The sequence below is a fragment of the Aedes albopictus genome, chromosome 2 (genome assembly GCF_035046485.1).
Source record: "Aedes albopictus strain Foshan chromosome 2, AalbF5, whole genome shotgun sequence".
NCBI classification, from domain to species: Eukaryota; Metazoa; Arthropoda; class Insecta; order Diptera; family Culicidae; genus Aedes; species Aedes albopictus.
The window spans coordinates 448,052,441-448,077,003 of record NC_085137.1 but is presented as its reverse complement, the minus strand read 5'-3'; the positions used below and the strand labels follow the sequence as shown (position 1 = coordinate 448,077,003).

At 37.7% G+C, this 24,563-nt stretch overlaps 2 protein-coding genes across 3 annotated transcripts in view; one reads left to right on the top strand and one right to left on the bottom strand.

Annotated features, from left to right (window-relative positions):
* The window catches only part of LOC109419650 (vinculin), a 79,115-nt gene that overhangs the window by 6,808 nt on the left and 47,744 nt on the right, over positions 1–24,563 (top strand). The gene's annotated exons all lie outside the window — the stretch shown is intronic.
* LOC134288584 (uncharacterized) lies at positions 1,343–21,259 on the bottom strand. Its single transcript, XM_062853841.1, has 2 exons — positions 16,754–21,259; positions 1,343–16,667 (listed from the first exon to the last, which is right to left on the bottom strand). The coding sequence occupies exon 2, from the start codon at positions 15,872–15,874 to the stop codon at positions 14,552–14,554; it is 1,323 nt and encodes a 440-aa protein (XP_062709825.1). The 5' UTR covers positions 15,875–16,667; positions 16,754–21,259; the 3' UTR covers positions 1,343–14,551.

Here is a 24,563-nt window from a genome sequence, read left to right as displayed (position 1 = left end):
GAATATGATAAGTTGTACAAAAAAGTGATGTATGGGGGACTTTTAGGGAATTGTCCAAGCTTTCAAGAAAACATATTTAAAAAATATAAAAAAATGTTTTACACGCTAAAAAATATCTTTTCAAAATTAAAAGTCAATTTACAGAAAAAGCCCACTTTTTTATGTTTTGAATTTTTTTTCCCAAGAAAGACAATATAGTTGCCTAACTTTCCTCCATACATCACAAGATGGGCACTTTTAAGGAAAAAAAAAAATTTCTAAAAAAAAACTTTTTCATTTCATTTTTTTTTGCGTGTTGTGCATTAACTCGTACAGTAATGTATCCAGAATCCTAATGACAATCCATTAAAACTTAATGGGCTCAACTACTTTTTTAATATCTCAACGTGCTTGACATTGAAAACGTGCTTGATATTGGAAAGGGCTCAAGACAAATTTGCTTTTAGGGTTTTATATCAATGAAAACGCTTGTGTATTGATGAAATATGTACATATGTATATGTGTATTCAATTATTTTCTTTTCTACAATATATACATCCTTCTTTTATACATTCTATTGTAACGTTTTTTGAATATTAGATCTTTAGTCTATCTGAAACAAAGTAAACTTTTTTGGATTATCTTTTGAATTCGAAAACTTCTTCGCTTCAATTTGATTTTCAGAAATTGGCACAAATGAATGAAATTTTTGTGTACCAGGTATTGTTTTTACGTGACTGTATGTGTATAGTTCTTCAAGTTCATCCGTCATTTTTGCATATTGTTCATTTGAAATAAAGCAGAAATTCAATTTTGTTATATGTATATCTGACTGTTTAACTGCCCAGTCATACAGTTCTCGAGGAGTTGTGATTGTGTTTCCATTATCTCGAGCAAGACTTGCTCGTTTTGCCATTCGCTTGAGAGTACCTCCAACAGCGTCACATGGAAGAAGTTGTGAAGTTGCGAAGAAGTGCCATTCTGCTTCCAATCCATACTTGGACCGAAAACTGCACAAACTGGCAAATTTTTGTTTTGTTCTTATAATGAGCTGCTGCTCCATCTGACATGAAAGTAATTTTTGAGAAATCAATCGATTGTTTAATGAAATCCTGCAGTTTTGATATAAATAACCGAACTGCTGTTGTATCGTGTGTAAGTACTTCAGATATTATTATAAAGCTCAAGTTTTCCAACTTATTTTCTTTTCTGTAGTACACTTCATAGGGGTGAATGGTAGCTTGAGAATTATTCCAATGGTAACCTTGAGCTGAATTTTGAATGATAAATGAATAATTTTCTGAAAAGTCACAAATTGTTAATACTTCACCCTGTTTAAGAGATTCTTTTTTATCCCGCAAAAATGAGGATTGTTCTTTATAAATGAAATCATGAGTTATAAGCTTATCAACTTTTTCTACAAAATACGGAACAAACTCGTCTATAGTCTTAGTAATAGTTTCCAAATTGCATCGATCAGTGGTTAGCCATTGTTGAAATAAAACCGATTCTTTATCATTCGCTTCTAATAATGATGTTGGTTCACTGGTTCTAGGCACACAATAATACAATTTCAGCAAACAGAATACTGTTTTAAGCATTCAGATATCAAAACAAGCTGAGAAACAGGTTCTATTCCATTTGGAATGTAACGCCAAGAAAAAGAAGGCACCCAATCAAACAAAGTTGTAATGCCCATTGAGTGTTATTAAATGGGTATAAGGATTCTTGATACATCCTGTACGAGTTAATGCGCAACACGCTAAAAAAAATAACATGAAAAAGTTTTTGTTAGAAAAACTTTTTTTCCTTAAAAGTGCCCATCTTGTGATGTATGGAGGAAAGTTAGGCAACAATATTGACTTTCTTGGAAAAAAAATTTCAAAACATAAAAAAGTGGGCATTTTCTGTAAATTGACTTTTAATTTTAAAAATATATTTTTTAGTGTGTAAAAATGTATTAAGAATTTTTAAAATATTTTTTCACGAAAGCTTGGACAGTTCTCTAAAAGTCCCCCATACAACACTTTTCTATAGGTCTTGTCATTTTTGAGTTACATCGATTTTAAAAAATTCTTCGAAAAAAAGTTAGGCCCTCTTCAAATGTTACTCTTGAAAATTTTCGAAAATTTAAGTATGCAAAGTTGCTTATAAGAACCTAGTCTTTATGCCCACCAAGTTTCATTCGATTCTGAGAGGGTGTTGCCAACCACTAGTCGAGTTGGCGCGAAATTCGTCGTCTTCGTATTAATCCTCCAACACGATATACCTGGTAGAATTGGTATTTTATTAATAGAAGGTAAATTAGATTAATCCACCTTCGGATCGAACATATTTGTGAATTTGTTTCAAAGTTTTCGGTGAACATCAGGATTCCTCATTAAGGGATGCATGAGGTGTTTCCACTTTGATCCTCTTTACTCCTTTGTTGTATGTTATAGCACTCTTCCCTACTTGCAGTCGAAATTGTCATTTTTTTACCATTCGAAGAATATTGGATTTGTTTCAGCTTTTAGTATAGACTGGAGCAACGTCCGAATTTTGGGTCGTTCAGATCCTCCCGGTTATCATTCGTAACGAATATGACGTCCATGCCAAATGCTCTCGCTGGTAGACTAATCAATATTCGATTCTCGTCCATTCACAAAGGCCCCCGCATCTTCCTCCATTCGGTAAGTGTAATTTCCATAAGGTGAACACGCAAATCATCGAGTTTCGATTTCGAGAAGCTCAACTTTTTTCGCTTTCTAAAAGCGGCGATGACATAGGTGTACACAAGAGGGTAACTTCTTATCGGAAATCTTCCGGCGCACAGTTATTGTGTGTATTTGCTTTTTGCTGCGGCTGAACGATTATCACACCCCACAAGCTAGAGAGTTGCCCATCCAAACGGTGAAGCATATGCCCTGTTCGGGTGAACAAAAGTCAATAATGTGGCGTTCATCAGCAACGTGCGGTAAGATAAGGCAAAGTCACCTTTCTTAAGAATCGTAACTGACGAAGACGATGTTTGCCGTTCAGCTGTACGTTCGTTGTAACTTGAATCGTATTGAATGAACCGAAAGTTCTCTTGAAAAAAAGTTTGCTAAATATTGCTAATATTTATTTACTTTCAGTCTTGAGTACTGAGTGATGCAGAGTGCCGAAATAAAAGATCTCCATACTGGGCGATTGCCTCTACAAATTTATCAAGCACTTTTAAAAATTCTTTCACGGCTTTCATTGAAACTTCAACTAAGAATTAAGATAAAAATATACATAGGGTAGAAATTTACTTCGTCATATAAGGCGGAAGATTTCCAATAATTACAGATATTCCAACTTACCTATGCCAAGCCAATCTCTCATCAGATGGAAGCAGAAAGACTCTTAATAACCAGTCCCTCTAGTACTGAAAATAAAATAATTACGCGAAATATCACGTTTCAATTTCACTCCAGTAAGGAGTTGATATTTTTTCTCGTTTTGCGTACGACGAAGGGAGCAGCAGCTAGCCGAAATCAAGCATAATTTCTCAAATCGACGTATATAACTTTTTCACTGATCTGAGTAAATTCATGGTCAATGTTGACGACCATTTCACTAAAATAGTTTTTTTATAAAAAGACTTTTCATAAGTTTTTTCGTGTTCAACATCACCAGGGATATAGCACGCACTAGGTAAGAAACAAAACCTACTCATTCCATATAATTTTCACAATGAGTTTTGACAAAAATAACGGGTGGCCACTAAATAACGGGAATGCTTTTAGCAGCTGATTAAAAACGATAGAAGCGTCCATAGAGTAAACATTTTTTAGACAAAACCATCGTCTATCTATCCACAAAGTCAGCGTATTTTTTATTTTGTGTCAACTTATTCTGTTCTGCAGAAAACGACATTGAAACAGGAAGCACTACCAAAACGCCTTGGACGGCTCTACTGATTGCTCAAAACAACCGTAAAAAAAGTTAATAGTAAACCATTATAAAACTAGAACCCGCCCGGTTTTGAATGAATTCCACATTTCGGCATCCCAAGAAACAGATCCTGAAGGAAATAGAGGAAAACTAGCAAAACCAATAAGCATGATATCATTTCACATAATAAAATCTTCTTTTGTGACATGGGCTGGATAAATCAATAGAATGCCTTGTTAAATAACAAATATTTACATCAAATCACATTTACACATTGAACAACATGCAAATGGTTCGTTATAAAAAAAATAGCACAAAAAAAGTTCAACAATGAACCGCAGTGCACAAATTACATCGACACGTTTTGGTGATACAGAAAAATAACATTTTTTGGAAATTTCTATAAATGTCATTTACGGGAAAAGGCTACAACCAAAGCAAAAAAAAAAACAAGTCAGTATCCCCATTTTTTCTTATTACTGTTTGAGTGTGTAGATGCTAAAGGTAGCTGAGAAACCATTTATTTTGACCAACGGTTTCACAGACGCAGAAAATGCGTGAAAGTAAACTCTGAAAAGTCGTACAAAGCAGTTGCTCCAACATCACTGCAAAAAAATACTGTACAAATTACTACGTTCAACTTTCTTAAATTTTATATTTTCCTTGGACGTACATTGTTAAACCTTTATGATAGTTAAATTCAGATTGCCATTTTTAAAGATCATATATTTTTAAGAGCACATTCAAAGCATTCCCGTTATTTAGTGACCACCCGTTACACATACACCGGGTTGGTTCGAGATACGTCATGCCAGATACGTCGCTTTTGTATGGTGCCAGTTTGGTGTATCTGTTACTTTTGATTTTGGCTAGATACGTCGTTTGGTTTTCTCATATATTAAAACGGTGTATCTATCAGCAAAGTTGTAAACATCAAAATAGTTAGATACGTCGTTTCGAAAAATATGCTTAGTTAAACAAATTAAGCAATAAATCATCAAACAGTGATGTAGATTCTTTAATTTGCTTTATGAATCATGCATGCAACAGTAAATCCGGATTTGTTTACATTCTCGAGTTACGTCGGATTGAAAGGTTATGCTTGAAATGTCCTTTATCTCCGTTCAATTCAGTAACAAATTTTGAAAACGACGTATAATCAATGCTACACCATGGATTATACGTCGTTTTCAAAATTTGTTACTGAATTTTCCCTATGCCAGATTTTCTTGTTGGACCAACCTTCAATACATACGCCACTAAACCTCTGTGGCACTTCAAAGTTGGATTTCATTGCTGGAGAATGCAGCAAAAGCTGCTCAATTATTGCCATGAATTGCTGGATTGAAAACAGCTGTCTTCGGTCCAGGGAAAATGCAGGCAAATGTGTGCGTGGATTTCCTGCTGGCTAGTTTCCACTTGATAAGTACTGTGTAAAAGGATAGGACAAGTAATGCTCACGTAAAACTTTTGCAATCAAAATTACTTAGGCGTTCGCAGTTGATAAGTAATTCACAGCCAGAAAGATTTGCCAACAGATGGCACTGTCATGCGATGCTGTCAGTCATGTTGTTGATTTTCCGTACGGAATAATATGTCGATGTATTATTCCGTGAGTAAAAGGGACATTTCTCTTTCTTTGTGTTTCTTCTTTCGCGCCTGCGCGTTCACAGTGTGCATTAGTATTTAGCCGTGTCGCTCTATAATGTGTGCTCCGTCGTCCCTCAGCATGGCTGCATCTGAACACGAGATTGAATTTCTTGAGGTTGAATAATTTGCCGTTACGTAGTTTAAAAATTTATAGACACCCCAAAACTTTGTTTATAAATAGTTCGACTATTGAAAAAAGTACATAGCATTTGAGTTTAGCTGATGAGGAGACAATGATCCTAAAAACTGTTGCATCATAATCATTTCATTTCATATTCGATGAAATTTGGACACAGAAAATAATGTATAGCTTTTGATTGCGTTCACAAAATCAAATATTTTTTGATCAGGAATAATATATAATGTGTAGCTAATACCATAACAATGACAACAAATTCAGTTTGGTATTGGCGCAGATATTGTTAATATCATAAAATAAGATTTTAGCAAATTTTTTCATCCGTTTTAAAAATTTTAAAGGCTTTAATTTTGATGTAACTTGTCAAGACGTCTGAAAATTTGACTCGAAGTTCTTAACAGAATATCAATAAACTGGTAAAAAAAAATCTTTAAATCGGTTCAATACGTTTTTCTAGTATTCAAAACTCAAATCGCTTCAAGGCATATTTTAGGTACATTTTAACCATTTTATTCCGTGTGTACTATTTTGTTTGTACAACTGTCATGACTGTTCCGATTTTTATTAGCATTTGAAACTGTAAAATCATTATAAAATTGTTCTTAGCCAAATTGCTTGAAAACTTTTCAAGTTATAACTGTGTGAATGTCACGATACAAAAAAAAAAACATTTTTGCTTATTGTGACTTTGTGCCACATACACGACGGCTATAACTTTATTACGGCTAGATCAAATTGAATGAAATTTTTACACAATATTCCTACATGTATACTTTACATACAGAACAGTTTTGATTGGAATCCGTTCAGTATTTTTGAATCTAGAGCTATAACGGCGAAGAAGTGATATTTTTAGAACGTTCGTTTGCTCAAACTTCTTAAATGGCAAAATTCTTGTTTGAACGATATCTCCACCGATATTCAACCGATTTTGATGAAATTTGTATAGTATTAGCTTTACGTAATACACTATTCCTGGTAAAAAAATAGTCATTTACCATTTAATTATGAAATCTTTCTGAATTCCAGGAATTCGTTCCGAGATCCCTACGAGAATTGCTCTGGGATTCCTTCAGAATTTCTGCTTGGGATTCCTCCAGAAATTCCATCCTAGATCTCTCTCGAAATTAATTCAGGATTGCTCCAGGAGTTATTTCTGGGATACCTAAGGGAGTTCCCTCAGATATTATTCCAGCAATTTGTTTAGGATTTGTTCAGAACTTCCAGGAGTTCTCTCCAGGATTATTCCTGTAACTCCATACGGGATTCCTTCAGAGATTCCTTCAAAGAATTCTCTAGAAATTCATTCCGAGATTCCTCCAGAAGATTCCTATGAAATTATTCTAGAAGTTCTTTCAGGGATTCTTTCACGAGTTTTTTTTATGATTTCTCCAGAACCTTTTGGAATGTCTTCAGATTTTTATCCGAGAAGAAACTATTGAAAGAATCTCTGAAATCGCTCATGTAGATATTCCCTGCAAAGCTGCTGGAGATATTCCTTAAGAAGCTGTTGGAGGAATTTTATAAGGAACTCAAGAGCAAGTCTTGGAGTACTTCCATAAAGAATAAAAAAACTTCTGGAGAATTTCCATGAGCAAAATTTAAGAAACTTCCAGAATGAATTCCAGAATATGTAATCTGCAAGGAATCCCAGTAGAAGTTCTTGGAGGAATCCCGGAAGGATATCCTGGATAAATTATTGGACAAATCTTAGAAGGATCTCCTGGAAGAACCTTGACTTATTTTCCAGGAGTCTGGAAGTTCTGAAGAAATTCTGGAAAGAACTTTTGAAAAATTCCCGGAAGATACCCCAGGTAAAATTTCTGGAGAGGTCCCTGATGCCACCCCTGGTGTAATCTTAGAAAAAAATCCTGGAGAAATACCAGAAGAAACTATGAGAGGAACCCATAAATTTACTCCTAGAGGAAACCTTGAAGCAGTTCCTGGAGGAATCCCGGAAGAAGCTAGAGGAATTACAAAAGGAATTCTTTGAGGATTCACATGAGAAACGTCCAGAGAAAACCTAGATGAATCTGAAAAAGTTGTATCTTAGAAAGAAATCCTGGAAGAATCACTGAAAGAACTCCAGGACGAATCTAAGAATGAATTCCTATAGAAATCCTAGAAGGAACTCCTGAAATGATCCCGGAAGGAATTCCTGCGGCAATCTCCGAATAAATATCTGAGTGAACCCCGGATAAAAAATACTTAAGAAATCTCGGATGAAATTATTGTAGAATAGTTCGAAAAAACTCCTGGTAGAATCTTAGAAAACACCTCTGGAGAAAACCCTGAAGGAACTCCTAGAAGATCCCAAAATAATAAAAAAAAAACAAAATAAATAAATCCTGAATTAGAAGGAACTCACGGAGGGATTTTTTGTAGAACTTCTAATGAAAATCTCAGAGACATTTTATAAGAATCCCCTGCGAACTTCTGGTGGATTTTTCGGTGGAACATCTGGAAGAATTTCAAGAGGACTTTCTGTGAAACCCCAAACAAAAACCTTCGTACGGAATGCCAAAAGATTCATCACAAAAAAATCTTTCGTGGATCTCCATTAAATTCCCCGTGAAGCTTTGTCCTACCTCGTATTTCATCAAAAAACTTCACAAGGTAACCGTCAGAGTCCCAGCCGAATTCCTCCCACCGTAGTCCGAACTCCAATATTGCAGAATTTATAATTAGTATCCAACCATAGTTCTCGCTGTAATACCATTAAAAGTTTTTTTTTAAATTTCTTTTTATTTGTGAATTTTAATTTAGGCTAATTCTTCACACACCCATTAAAAGTTCCCTCAGAATCCCAGCGTCTCTCATTAGCATTTTCCTTGGAACTCCGTTGCACGGTGTCAAAATTTCGATTATTATCGAACTTCCATGTACCTCGGATCTTTCTTCACAGAAAGTCAGCATTTTGGCTATACTTTATAATTAATTACCTGCATCGGCTGTTTCCCTACTCTCCGCATCGACCAATGTGGCGCTAGCTTCTATGCGCGAAAAATCGCTAAAAGTAAATCGCAAAAATATTGTATGGCGAATAGCGTCTAAAGGCAAATTTATCGAAGTGGAATACATTATTCGAAAAACATATTTGGTAGTGGTTGTGCACAATGGTGACTACTATTAAGCGTACCAAATATTTTTCCAGTAAATGCTTTCTATTTCAAGTAATTCAAGTTTAGATGCTTTTCACCATATAAAATAAAATGGATTAACTCCTGCTGATCAACTGTGGGTGTGCGCCAAGCGGGTAGTCCATTGGAAAGTTTTAAAATATTCCATCGGGGAAATTTTGATTTATCTAAGTTTTTGGCTATTTTCTATACTAAAATTAATTAAATACTGATTTTAACGAAAAACGTCCCATACAAAATATATGGGAATATTTTCACCGATAAAATATTTTCTCGTCTTACGATTATGAATGTTTAGCCCAAATACTAACAATTTCCGAAGAAAATCCGAGGTACATGAAAGTTCGATAATAATCGAGATTTTGACACCATGGCGTTAAAATCTCACTATCTGGATTTTCCCCATACGCGCGCAAAAATTAAATTTAAATTTCAATCACACTTCCTGAGGAAACGAACAAAATTTCTCTAAGTCCAAATCATAAACAACAAGGCCACGAAACGCCACACGAACAACGAACAATTTATCTAGCAACCGCCATATGCAGTGCTTTTTTCTTAACATCCTTCTTACAGCATCGTTTCGTAAAAATGCTGTCGGTTAAACAAATGTCAAAATTACTTACGGAAAAAGGAGGAATTTTACTTGAGCGCTCTACTTGGAAACTGGAAACTTACCATAATTTTACAACCACAGAGAAAGATATCTTCGTTGCACTTTGATGGCGTATTGACCAATCCAAATTCCTGTGTGGTAGTGGTTTGTGTTCAGATTTCCTGTGTTAATCTATCTGTAAGAACTTTGTAGACATCTTTTGTTCTCACCTATATGGATAGGCTTGCAGTAGGCTTCGTGAGACTTTTTTTTTTGGACAACTCAATTATGATCCGGTGGGCGAAAAAATGAATTGAAATATTTTGGTCGTTATTCTAAAGTTACATATGTACACATCAATTTTAAAGCTTTCTGCTTAATCATATTTTGAACACATGATTCGAGTTAGATTGCGTGAAATTTGACCGACTTTTCGAATAAACACCCGAAAAGTTTGGGATCCTATGCTTTAAACAATCAAGATGGCGGCTGAATTAAATATGGCCTACCCAACTCTTTATAACTGTAAATAGTATGTCCATCTTTCATCTTATCAATAACATTTTGTTTTGGCGTGCATTAAGGGACCGTGAACAGCTGAAATGAGCCAACAATTGACCAAAATCGAAGAGTCCGTCAAAATTCATGTGGCTTCATCTAATGAGAGGTTCATCAATTTGAGCAGCCAAATGCATTTTTGTTACATTATTTTCACGAGGACTTTCAGAAAATCGACACTTAAAACATTTTTATGGACGAGGTTTAAATAGTAGACCGGTCCTAGCGAGATTAACTCAAAAGAACAGTTTGAGATGTCGTGCTTTTTGTAGAGTCTTCGCAGAAAGTATGTTTGTAACGACAAGACCTGTCGTTCTGGTAGCACTGCAATGGACTATCATTCACACCACACTTTCCATCAGTACTGGCATAATATGTTATAAACAATAAAATGAGCATATAGCAAAGCGAGTGGAGTTATTATGTAAGGATTAAGTTTAATGCTAAAATTGTGAATTCGATGGAATGTTTATGCACGTTTGATATATTCTTATATTTAGTATTTACAGTGTCTAAAATCTAAAGTTTATTCTTAAATCTACCATGCGGTTATGCTAAAATTTGTTATCAAAAATCTTGTAGCTATACGATGAATTAAATCCTGTCGAGCTGCTGTTGAGACTAGGTGATTTCTGAGCATTCAATGTTATTTGATGAGGTTTCTAAAAATATATGGTAATTCGTCAATTTATGAGCATCTACTAGTAGAATTCATTTGTTTTTCCGTGCATAATTCCACGGTAGTAGAAAAATACCCAGTGATCATCTAGGTCTAGCCATTTCTTACATGCCCTATTGAATGTGAATTTCCTTAAATTCCACTTTCTAAGAAAAATCAAAACATTTGTAACGGTTTTTTTTCCTGCGAAAGTCGGGATCCTAAACGTTGAAGACTTAAGCTAGCTCATCCTAATGTTGACCGGTTCTCGCTAATTGTTGAACGGTTTACACTGGTAGTTGATATTTTAATGTAACTACAGTCATAGCTTAATCATGGGTCACCCACAATTATGGTTCAATTCCATTTGAATAACATGGAGAACTGACTGACAAATAATTGTGACAGAGTGACCCATAATAGTGCAATGACTGTATTACAAATATGTCAGAGTTTCATTTTTAAGTTTCTTGGGAGTTTATGTATCAGAAGCAGGGAGTATGTATCAGAAGCGTATCAAGGTTTTTCAAGGAATTTCAGGAGGATTTCAAAAAAAAATCCGTTCTATTGAGGGGACCCATTGAAATTCCCTAGAACGCCCCTGAGACCCCTAATGTCGTTCTACGCATAATTGTCCCATGTAGATAGAGATTTGCATACAAAAAGGGACAATTATGCGTAAAACGGCAGCCTAGAACATCCTTAGAACGCCTCTGAAACCTTCCGGAACGCCCTAAAACACACTGCTTCTGAAATCTCCTAAAACCCTTTGGAACATCCCTGGAACTCTTCTGAAAATGCTTGAAAAGCTTTGGAAACATTTTTACCCTTCTGAAACTCTTTGAGATTCCCCGGAACACCCACTTGATACCCTCTGAAACCCACTGGAACCAGTGTTCGAAAAATTTATCTCATTAATTTAAACAGTAATCAACCATCTTTTCAGACATCTTTGCTTGTTTGCATGTTTAAAATGATTTCAGTCAACCAGAGCACTCTTCAAACGAGAAGCGATTCCTTGCCATTTGGTTAAATTGTCATTCAAACGACTAGCTAGGCACTGAAAAATTACACCATACTGAAAACATCAAATGTCGGATCAAAGGAGAATCGGTAATACTGTACGGGGTGGGTCCATCCCATGTACACTAATTCTGCTCATAACTTATCTGAAAGGAGACCATGAAGGAGACTTTTTCTTATTTTGATGCAACCTTTCAGATAAGGTATGAGTCATTCGTGAACATGGGATGGACCGAATGTGAACATTCTCCTTTTATCTAACATTGGACCACCGTTGGGCCCACATCGGTTAACTGTTGGGTCTATGTTGGGTTTGGTGACCAAAATAATACAGGTCAATGGAAGGCTTATATCGGGTTATACACTATCAATGACGAACGAAGCTTCACACCTGTGATACCACAATTTATACATGCTTTCTGTGGCTCAGTTGGATGATATGAGCCGATTATCAGTCGTCGGATAGTCTTGACTGATGCTGGGGTTGGTGTCAATTGAATGACCAGAAGCCAGCCAATTGATATGCCAACGGCAAATAGAAAAATAAGTGGTTGTCTATCCTAATTTCAGCTCGAAATATCAGTTGATGTTGATACTTTGCAACACTACCTGGAACACCCCTGTAAACTCTAGAAAACCCCTGACCTGAAAACCCCCGAAACGCCCCTGAAACCGCCTGAAAACCACTGACATACCCTGAAACCCCCTGAAATCCCCTGTAACACCATTGAAACCCCTGAACGCCTCTGAAATCACCTGGAGCACCCCTGCAACGTTCCTGAGCACACATCCCTCTGAAAACCCTAGGTACGCTTCTGTAATCCTTTGAAATATCCCTGAAACGGCAACTAAACTCACGACACGAAACCCCCCTGAAACGCACCTGAATTGCTCTGGAACACACTTGGAACGCCTTTGAAAACCTTTAAAACACCATGAGACTAGAAAACCTCTACATCGAGATGAGCGGAAGCTATATATGTCGATTCGGCAACGCTGTTTGTTTTGTTCATAACAGCTGCCAACATTTGCCACAAAGCTTGATGTTCAAACTTGGTGGGTGACTTCATTGCGATTGAAGTAGTTTTGTTTGCGTTTGCTAATTAAGACCGAAATTTTTTTTCAAAAATTTTGAAAAAAATATCAGTACAATCGAAAAAAAATCTGAAATGCATTGCGACGTGTTACGCTAGTCATACCGGCAGAAAATAAAGCAAGCAGGAGCAATGGAAGTTTGCTCTTCGAGAAGAGCAGCGACAAGTTTTTTTCATGAGCAAGCATGAAAACACTCACTTGTACTCAGATACACTCAGTTGCTCTTATCTCCGCTCAGAAGCCTGCAAACAAGAAACAGTGTCCTTCCTAAGATGTTAGTTTTTTCGCCCAACGATTCACCCCAACATCCTACTAGGGTTAAAAGGAATTTAAATGAACAATAATAGATATCCATCTCGAATTTTGAAATAATATCCGGTCGTTATAATTTTCCTCCGTGTTAACAATTTTAAGTTATGTCAAAAGTTTTCCATAGCACATTATATTAGTCAAAGCGCTCAAAATTTCGTTGCATTTGGTTTAATAAATCCGGCGATATAGCAGCTCAAAGTTGGCTGTCGGATAATTATACCTTTTTCTAGAATCTTTCTAGCTTCGGGTAGAATAGCTCGATCTTCTCCAAATTTGGACCACTGATACACAACTAGTTGATCAACTTACAGTAAGTGCTGAAAAAGTCATTTCGACATATCTGAATTCAATCACATACAGCTCATTTTAGAAGCTGAACCTGCGAATATGGTATATGAGAAACTTGTACGACTATACCAGTTCTACAATAAAATTACGGAAAAACAGTTATTTTTCGAATATTTAAGGTAAATGTCACGGACTACCTTCGAAAAACGCCAATTGATATTCATGGTGAATATCAATTGGCATTTTTCTAATATACTCCATAACATTTACCTTAAATATTCGAAAAAGAACAGTTTTTCCGTGACTTTATTGTAGAACTGGTCTAGCCACACAAGTTTTTCATATACCATATTCTCAGGTACAGCTTCGAAAATGAGCGAAAATGTAGGTGAGCGATTCCACGAACAAGTGGGAAATTTTTCCAGTTTTTATTTTTTGTATTTTTTGATTTGTATGGAACCTTGCATACAAGTTTTTGGGGAACAAAAACGCCATTTTGCATACTTGGTTCGCCATTTTTAATCTAGCCTTACTTATGAGAAGGGCCTATGAAAAATGCACATGATATCTTCAAAAAATTGTATCTCGAAAACGGTTTGTCCGATCGGTTTGGTGTCTTCGGCGAAGTTTTAGACAATTGTTGGTGCTATATGGAGAAAATATGCACGGTAAAAAAATATGTTTGGTTTTTGTGATTTGAACTAAAATATAGTTTTTCCCTCAAAAGTGACATGTCAATATTTTTTTTATTATCCTTATGTTATAGCTGACTGAAAATGCTACCTAGTGCACAGTGGGTTGTTCTGGAGAAAAATAGGTTACAATGAAAAAAAAAATGTTTTAAAAAATTACGGTTTTCAAAAAAAGCTATGAAGTAAAGTCAAAAAAGTTTGTCGCCCTAATTTTATGAAAGTACATCAAATTTGCAAGAAAAAAGTACTTCGGTAACATTTTTCTAAGATGCACCGTTTAGAAGATATTACTAATTTAATATTGATTTTTTTGATAACTTAATAAGTTTTAGCCCTTTTCGAATGTACTCCGTGTTTCTCCAGTTTAAAAAGTATTTTTTTCGGAAAGATTGGAAAATTTTGAGTTAAAATGACACTGACAGCTTAAAGATTTGAGTGGTGGTATTTGTGCGCAATAAAAAATAACATTATACTTTGTACATCAGTTTATTTTTATTCCTGTATTTTTATCAAATTATTGTTTACACAACTTTCTTAACAATATCGAATATTTTGGCATCATTGTCAGGGCAGTTTGAATAAAGCTTTGCCTTTATTGTATTTTCTGATAGAGGAAGAAATGAGTGGAATTTTTGAGTTCCTTGAATTGTTTTTGCATTATTATATTGATTATTTAGCTGCAAAGACATATTTTCGTATTCTTCTGTAGTAGAATAACAAAATGAGAACTTTGTAAGTTCTTCTTCTTTTCGTTTGTTTGCCCAATTAAACAACTCTCTTGCAGTCTTTATCGGGTGTTCGCGTTCTTTGGCTAAACTTGCTCTGGTAGCCATGCGTTTTATCGTACCTCCAATAGCATCGCATGGACCTTTTCCGTGCGATGTTGCGAAGAAATGCCATTCAGCGTCAATACCATACTTTGACTTAAACTTACAAAGGTTAGAAAAGTTTTTTCGGTTTTTATACTGTGAAGCAGCACCATCTGACATAAAATAAATTTTTTTCATGTTTTTATTTTGATCAATTTGTAAAAAGTTCATCATTTTATCAATAAACAAATTAACAGCGACTGAATCATGTCTTAGTTCTTCTGAAATTATAATGAAGCTAAAATGTTTAATTTGCCTATTTTCAGTATAATATATTACGAAAGGATGGATTGTGGCCTGTTGCACGTTCCAATGGTGTGATTGAACTTCATCCTGCAAAACGAAGCTGTAATTTTCAGAAAAGTCACAAATAGCCAAAAATTCACCATCTTGCAAGTTTTGTTTTGTAGTTTTCAAAAAATTGGATTGTTCGGTTTTTACAAAATCATGCGGAATCAAACTTTCTAATTTTGAGCTGAAAAATGTAACAAAGTCATCGGTTTGCTTTACAATAGTTTCTAAATCACATCTGTCAGTGGTAACCCATTGTTCGAATGAAAGCTTTTCAACAAAGTTTTCTTCCAGTTGTTTCAATAAACTGTCTTCTAAAACTGAGGTATCTGGGCAGTTTTTACATCTTCGTAGATGGCAATGAGTTGTCTTATTTTCGCAAAGTAATCTATTCGTTAATGTTTTTAGATCATTCAAGACATTGTATTTTTTTAAGCTATGTAGAATTAAATTGACATTTTCATGCGTAGTGCAAACGCAAACATTATGTGTTCCTGTGATAGTCAATAGTTTACATTGCCTTGGCCGGAGGCTTGCAAATGATGAAAACCCTATTTTTACATTGACGTACACTTCATTAAAGCGATTAAAAGCTTCTCTTAATGTCATCATTAACAATCTTTTCTGAACAGCTAATCTCTTATTTCCTGTCTTTACGCTAACAAAATCTCTTTGGCCTGGCATTGCACGGCTTATATCATCGTCCTCAAAAAATTCAAAACCAGTTCTTTTGTTTCATTACTCAAAGCTTTTCCAGAGCTTGAACCTTGAGATGAATCTAATACATTATTTTTTTCCTTTCTTGCATCTGATGCCATATTTCTACTAGTTTTAAATTCGTCTACAATTTTTTGTACTGACCATGATTTTGGTAACAATGATAAAATTGATAGTTTTTCTTGCCTTGTGGCTGAATTTAAAAATTTAATTTTCATATTTTCTATGACTTCATTAAACTCGTTTGCTTTTTCTGTTTTAGCGTCTAATTTAAAAAGATTTCTTCGTACACCTTCGACGATTTCAGCGCACTTTTTTTCAGGATAGTGAACATTTTTAACCTTACCTAAATCTATAGGCGAAACACGAATAGCTGCTATTCCTCGGTTGAATATTTCGACGTCTACAGGCATCGTGAAGTCTTCATTTGATTGAATTGTGCTTAGCGTTGACGCTGATGGTATCGTGACCAAACTTTCATAGCTTTGCGAATCAGGTACAACAGGTATGGTCTGAACAGTTGGCATCCTTGAGCCACCGGCTACGCTTTGTTCTTCGTTTTGGGTGAGGTGAGCTCTTGAATCAATATGTAGACGGCAAGACGAACAAATACGAAAATCCTTGGTGTTCAGTGTGGATACCTTGGAAAATCCAATTGACTTCAGTTTTTGGATGATACCATCCGTGAGATATCGCAGCTCTTTCGAACACTGAATGTCTTTGAATGGACGAATACATCTGATTTTACTCATTTTGTAATCTGTAACATAGAAAATATTTTCCAATTGTTAGTTTTGAACGAAAATATCACAACATATATAATTAAAATGTGTATTTAAAACTTACCTTTGCACCAAAACGTGTTACACTTTCCTTTACAATTATTATGTTATCAAACAACACTGGATCTAGTTCAAAAACACTGGATAATTAGCTGAAATTACTATGAAATCACTATGCTTCTAGCAACCTTTCTGCATTTACTGTTTGGTTTTCCCTAGTAGATACTGGATGAATTCAGAACCGAGTCAGACATTATTATACAGCTCACGGGTATAAATCATAGAATGCTGGGTAAAGACTGCTGGAAGATAGGTAGAGTTGAACGCTCAGGTATCGTCAGGTACGAGTTTGGAGAGTTGGAGCGAGGTAGATTTGCTGGCGTAGGTATATTGTTATTGAAGAAGATTGTAAATTGTATATACCTGGAATGAATAAAGAGTGCGGCGGTTGTTGATTGAGGTATCAGTCGGCAGCCGTCTAGTTTGATGGAAGGTGACTAATATTATACTAATATTATACCAATTTTAATCAAAATTGGCTGAAATCTTGCGAAAAGCTGGAATTATACTAATGTCATCGTGTCAGACTACGTTGATTTGATCCACTTTTTTGTTTATTGATCTTTGTTCTGCCGCTTGTGTTGTGTGTAAGAGGTAGCGGTCGCGTTCGAATGAAATAAAGCAAGCTGACACCCGACCGCGACAACGAAACGAAGGCAGTGAAAAGTGTCGAATGTTTACAAGCCTGGGCCAGCGTGGCCATGGTGGACTAGTTCCAACAAAGACCATGTTTACAATCACCAACTGTACGTAGTACAGCTAACTGGTATCTAATTACCTGTATCTAATACTTATTAGCACGTTTTCAGCAGAAGGCAATAAAACCCACTGGAAGAAATCATTGTTCTTGATAGTGGGATTTTGTAACTTGTTTCAAAATACTTTTAAGGCAGTGAATTTCACTCAAATCTTTAAGCTGTCAGTGTCATTTTAACTCAAAATTTTCCAATCTTTCCGAAAAAAAATACTTTTGAAACTGGAGAAACACGGAGTACATCCGAAAAGGGCTAAAACTTATTAAGTTATCAAAAAAATCAATATTAAATTAGTAATATCTTCTAAACGGTGCATCTTAAAAAAATGTTACCGAAGTACTTTTTTCTTGCAAATTTGATGTACTTTCATAAAATTAGGGCGACAAACTTTTTTGACTTTACTTAATAGCTTTTTTTGAAAACCGTAATTTTTTAAAACATTTTTCTTTCATTGTAACCTATTTTTCTCCAGAACAACCCACTGTGCACTAGGTAGCATTTTCAGTCAGCTATAACATAAGGATAATAAAAAAAATATTGACATGTCACTTTTGAGGGAAAATCTATATTTTAGTTCAAATCACAAAAACCAAACATATTTTTTTACCGTGCATATTTTCTCCATATAGCACCAACAATTGTCTAAAACTTCGCCGAAGACACCAAACCGATCGGACAAACCGTTTTCGAGATACAATTTTTTGAAGATATCATGTGCATTTTTCATAGGCCCTTCTCATAAGTAAGGCTAGATTTAAAATGGCGAACCAAGTATGCAAAACGGCGTTTTTCTCCCCCAAAGACTTGTATGCAAGGTTTCATCCAAATAAAGATATATGAAAATTACTCGTTGCTGAAATGATATGGAACCGCTCAGGTGATTGAATTCAGATATGTCGAAATGAAATTTTCAGCACTGGTTACACTTACAGTAAAGATTTGAGATTTTTCTACGCACATTTCAAAAAGTTACAGCTAGTTGGCCATTTTTTAAAAAGTGAAAGTTTGGCCTGTCTATCCCCTGTATACGGTTCTATATTAGCCGGTTAAGTTAGGCGAGAATTTGTTATGTTCGATTTACAAAACGACTTTCAGAAACTGTTCCAACATTTGGGTAGTGTTCAACAATTGGAGAATTACCCTACGTAAAAATAGAATGCCTGGTCCAAAAAAGTCAACACTGTCAAAAACTAACGTGGGACAACTATGTATAAAACGACAGCATAGTGAGATGAGCTACGGTAATCTGAGATTGAAGCATCGAGAATTTGGTACACCATCAGGGAATAACAAGATTTACTCCTAAGACTCCCAAGGCTTAGTTTTTAGAAAGCAAATAGAAATGTTCGTCTACTATGAGCTGATTACAATGTCGTTCGTCTATAGGTAGTTGAATAGCGGTGAAATTGCTTGTTGTTCAACAACTAAAGACTAGCCGCGCATCGTGCTCCAAACCACAATTCATAACCCAACAAACAGTGCTGCTTTTCTGAAATGTCACACAACTCGTGTCTGGATTCGAAAACATCTGCAATCCCGTTAATTGCATAAGCCTAATGCCCGTTGTGACAGTGATAGACACGAGATAGAGAAAAGCTTTACTCGGAGGAAACTGTTGACAGCGGCTTAGTCGGTGAATGATGATCGTCTACAATACACAGCTAAGATGTGCTGAATAATGAGTATTCTTTAATAGTTGTTTTGTTATTCCACTCATCATCTCCAAGGATGCGTTGATTGATGCACAAATAAACTCCTCATTGCCGCTGTGTTGTCCAATCCATTAGGGATCCTCTCCATGGCGCAGATGCAAATGCAAATCACGGCAACGGTAAACCGCACTTGCGCGCGATAATTAATCGAGACTGCGCCACTTTTCGATCTCTATCTTAATCGAGTTAACTGGATATCCTCCATAAAAGTTAATGATAAGCCACGTTAAAGACCTCAATCCAATTTCAATTAGCATGCGTCACGCGGTTAAATATGGTCACGTCGTCGTCGTCGGTGGAAGCCAGCAGCTAGCGTAGGTACGCGCCTGAATGAAGTCACAACAACAAACAGTCTACGACGATCGTCGTCATTTTATGGGTGTTCAATATGGGTAGCATTACCTTGCCGTGATGGCTCCCCTCATCCAACCGATGCCGGGTCTGTTTCCATTTCTGTGTTGCGGTTTAAGTCAACAAATCGTATCAACTTCACACCTTACTCGGTGTGTGCGCGCGCGATTGGTTTCCCGGTCGGGCCGGTCGGTCCAGATATTCCAAGTCTTGGCGCTCTCTGTGGGGGCTTAGGTGTATATTGTTCAGTTCAGTATTCACCACCAAGAAAAGCGATGACGGCATCGAGCGAAACTTCCTGTTGATTGCAAGCTGCCCCCTCATATCGTGCCGTCCGATTGAATGGGTCCATTACTGAGACAAATTCCTCGAATTCCGGTTCATCAATCGACAGTTGTGGGCGATGTATGGAAATGTCACAGTAACATTAGTATAATATAACGTCGTTGGAGTTGACTACGGGTTGGAAGAACAAGATTGGGTCAACACATAAATTGAAAACTCTAATAAATAGCGATTCAAAAATTGTACCTATGATAAATTATTTTAAAGTTGTTAGTTGTTCCTGTACAAGTGTCAAGAGTGGGGTCACGGAACGATACATTGCTACCTAGACACTACATGCATGGTTTGTGGCGATTTTTTTCACGCCGAGGACGATTATCCGGTGTGCAAAGATATCAGAAAATGTAAATGCTCGAATTGCGCGGTCAACCATAAATCAAACTTTTCAGATTGCCCTGCCTTTAACAAGTTGTTGATTTACGTGCCCGGCTGATGAATGGGAACGTTAACCGTATTTGCCATTTTTAGGTAAGAATTCCAACAACGTTATTTTTTCCAACTAGTTCCGTAAATTCTTCTAGACTTCTTCTAGCCTAATCTTGTAACAGTACAAAGATGAAAAAAAAAACGCGTTGCGTCAATTTAACACAAGGTACACATTGCAATAATCAGAAATTCATAAACCACAGTTCAGTATTACCAATAAAAATCCAAAAGAAATATCTCTCGCAGTTTCACGTTCAGTAAACCTCGAGATCCCACTCATGTAATTCGTTGTGGTAGATGCCGCCTCGAGGCGTAGGAGTAGTTTCAGTGTCGAATAGGTAGTACCAGAAAGCGAAAACTTTGTTTCAAACACCCAACCAAATCAACGAACAACTGGTGGAACCGAGAAAATCGCGCGCGCGCGAATCAGCAGCGTTGTTGATGTGATAATAAACGATGGCGTCATCATCCAAGCAAGACAGACAGCAAACAGAGCATCCATATGGTGTCCGTTGTCCGTCCGAAGCGCGTTGTCTTCTATAGATAGTGACGGCGTCGCCGCCGTCGTCTCGGGCTTTCATCTGCTTGCTGTTGTGGATGCGAGCGAGCGAAGGGTGTTGGCGGATTTAAATTAAAATCTACGACTACGAGCGTGCAGGCACGCTGAAAACGTTGACCTAGGCGGCAGGCAGCGGCGACTGCACGCTCGCTTTGTGGATGGAGCTTATGGAATCCAGTCATAGTAGTGACAGCGCAAGGTGTAGGAGGATCAATGTCAAGTTCGGTCGTTTCATGCATTCCGAGCAAATTAATAACATGCTATCGATGTATACGAGCTATGGAAATTGGGTCGAGCTTGATTGGAAATTTTGAAATTTTACCAATACTTATTAAAATGTTGTTTTAGAAGCATCCCAGAGAATGATCATGAACGAATCCCAGAGGGATTCTGGGACGAATCCCAGAGGGATTCTGGGACGAATCCCAGAGGGATTCTGGAACGAATCCCAGAGGGATTCTGGAACGAATCCCAGAGGGATTCTGGAACGAATCCCAGAGGGATTCTGGAACGAATCCCAGAGGGATTCTGGAACGAATCCCAGAGGGATTCTGGAACGAATCCCAGAGGGATTCTGGAACGAATCCCAGAGGGATTCTGGAACGAATCCCAGAGGGATTCTGGAACGAATCCCAGAGGGATTCTGGAACGAATCCCAGAGGGATTCTGGAACGAATCCCAGAGGGATTCTGGAACGAATCCCAGAGGGATTCTGGAACGAATCCCAGAGGGATTCTGGAACGAATACCCAGAGGGATTCTGGAACGAATACTCAGAGGGATTCTGGAACGAATACCCAGAGGGATTCTGGAACGAATACCCAGAGGGATTCTGGAACGAATACCCAGAGGGATTCTGGAACGAATACCCAGAGGGATTCTGGAACGAATACCCAGAGGGATTCTGGAACGAATACCCAGAGGGATTCTGGAACGAATACCCAGAGGGATTCTGGAACGAATACCCAGAGGGATTCTGGAACGAATACCCAGAGGGATTCTGGAACGAATACCCAGAGGGATTCTGGAACGAATACCCAGAGGGATTCTGGAACGAATACCCAGAGGGATTCTGGAACGAATACCCAGAGGGATTCCGGGACGAATCCCAGAGGGATTCCGGGACGAATCCCAGAGGGATTCCGGGACGAATCCCAGAGGGATTCCGGGACGAATCCCAGAGGGATTCCGGGACGAATCCCAGAGGGATTCCGGGACGAATCCCAGAGGGATTCCGGAACGAATCCCAGAGGGATTCCGGAACGAATCCCAGAGGGATTCCGGAACGAATCCCAGAGGGATTCCGGAACGAATCCCAGAGGGTTTCCGGAACGAATCCCAGGGGGATTCTGGGAACGAATCCCAGAGGGATTCTGGGAACGAATCCCAGAGGGATTCTGGGAACGAATCCCAGAGGGATTCTGGGAACGAATCCCAACGAGATTCTGGGAACGAATCCCAGCGAGATTCTGGGAACGAATCCCAGCGAGATTCTGGGAACGAATCCCAGCGAGATTCTGGGAACGAATCCCAGCGAGATTCTGGGAACGAATCCCAGCGAGATTCTGGGAACGAATCCCAGCGAGATTCTGGGAACGAATCCCAGCGAGATTCTGGGAACGAATCCCAGCGAGATTCTGGGAACGAATCCTAGCGAGATTCTGGGAACGAATCCCAGCGAGATTCTGGGAACGAATCCCAGTGAGATTCTGGGAACGAATCCCAGCGAGATTCTGGGAACGAATCCCAGCGAGATTCTGGGAACGAATCCCAGTGAGATTCTGGGAACGAATCCCAGCGAGATTCTGGGAACGAATCCCAGCGAGATTCTGGGAACGAATCCCAGTGAGATTCTGGGAACGAATCCCAGCGAGATTCTGGGAACGAATCCCAGTGAGATTCTGGGAACGAATCCCAGCGAGATTCTGGGAACGAATCCCAGTGAGATTCTGGGAACGAATCCCAGCGAGATTCTGGGAACGAATCCCAGCGAGATTCTGAGAACGAATCCCAGCGAGATTCTGGGAACGAATCTCAGCGAGATTCTGGGAACGAATCCCAGCGAGATTCTGGGAACGAATCCCAGCAAGATTCTGGGACGAATCCCAAAGGGATTCCGGGACGAATCCCAGAGGGATTCGGGTACTAACATAGCATAGTTCTGTGCATATGTAGTTTTCAAAGATGTTGTAAGACATCCAAGGACTTTCGCACGTGAAGGCCTGAAGTTTTACAAGCGTTATCAATTAGTATGTAAGGGGATCGACTGTGATTGGTATTATGCAAGCGGGGATTTTCGGCTTCCAGTCTCTATGTTATCATAAACGGATATTGGTTCAACACCTGACGCACATAACATAAGTGGAACTCCATAGTCAGAGTGAAGGAAAAAGTTGTATCCTTTTCCAGTACGCGAAACTGTTATATCTTTCATAAAAGGTTTCGAAATGTCATTTATTTTGGTAAACAAAAAACATCTGATCCAACCTGTATTCCAGTTTTGGCAAAGAATACAGGAACGAAGATTGGCATCTGATACATGCGCAAAACTAACTACTGGAAATCCACTTATTCATTTTGTCATAAATGCATTGAAATCTTCGAAATAATACATCCACGTTTCACATATCGAGTTCCCTCTATATTTAAGGCTTGAAAACGTATTTTTGACATGAATTTACAAAGTTTCATTACATTTTATGCTCTATTTTAGATCTCCATGTGCTGCCAGTCTAGATCTAAGAGGTCTTTGTTTTACTTCACAGCAATGACAAATGGTATACATGCCGAAAAATGGTATGGCAATGATGTTATAACGCATTTGACATTTCGATGCCCTGTATACCAGCGTACGAAATCGGAAAGGCATCAACTTTTTGAGCCGAAGTTCCACTTATGTTATGTGACCTGACGTTTCGGTCACATATATTGTGCCTTTTTCAAAGGATCTGCAAATTGGACAGGTTTTAACATAGGTTTTAAGCATAATTCTACATAATCTTACAGATACAATCCCTCCGTTTACTCGTGAGGTTATGTATGTTTTAAACATAGTCGCACGTCTTCACTTCACTATAACGAGAAAACAGAATTATTCGGGTACCAGTTTCCGAAAGAGGTATCTAAACACCCACGTGGTTGAGTTCGTTGGTTGGCGCACTTTTTCAAATCGATCAGTATCGATCTGTTTTACCTCCTACGATCTACCTCTTGCCGGCGGCGTCACTTTCGCGCCAGATTTCGATTTTGTCTGTTTCTCGTTATAGTGATGATCGCTATTGTGCGCCTATTCCTCTGTTCTTCTATGTGTTGTGTGCTGTGTCGTTTTGACTGTGTGTAATACCCCTGCGTACGTGCCGCTCAGGTTTTCGGTGTCAGTTCGTTTGTTAACAGTGTTTGGTGTGTTCAAGATGTGGCATGACTCTAATATGGCTAAATTCTGTTTTTGTTGCTTGAGTCTAATACTTCTACCTTATCTAATAGAAAATTGTGGTTGTTGGTGATACAGTGATCTAGTAGCGCTGTTTTCTCTCTCAGTCTTGCCATCTCATGATCCGTCTCGTCTTTCCCCGCTGCTCGTAGTTCCTCCAGTATGTTGATCGTCGATCGGTGACCAGACACACGATCTTTCAGTCGGCACGATGTCATACCTACATAGCTTGCTCTA

Bases quoted from the DNA above. Each gene is read 5' to 3' on its own strand.
- LOC134288584 (XM_062853841.1), bottom strand. From the start codon at position 15,874: ATGCCAGGCCAAAGAGATTTTGTTAGCGTAAAGACAGGAAATAAGAGA.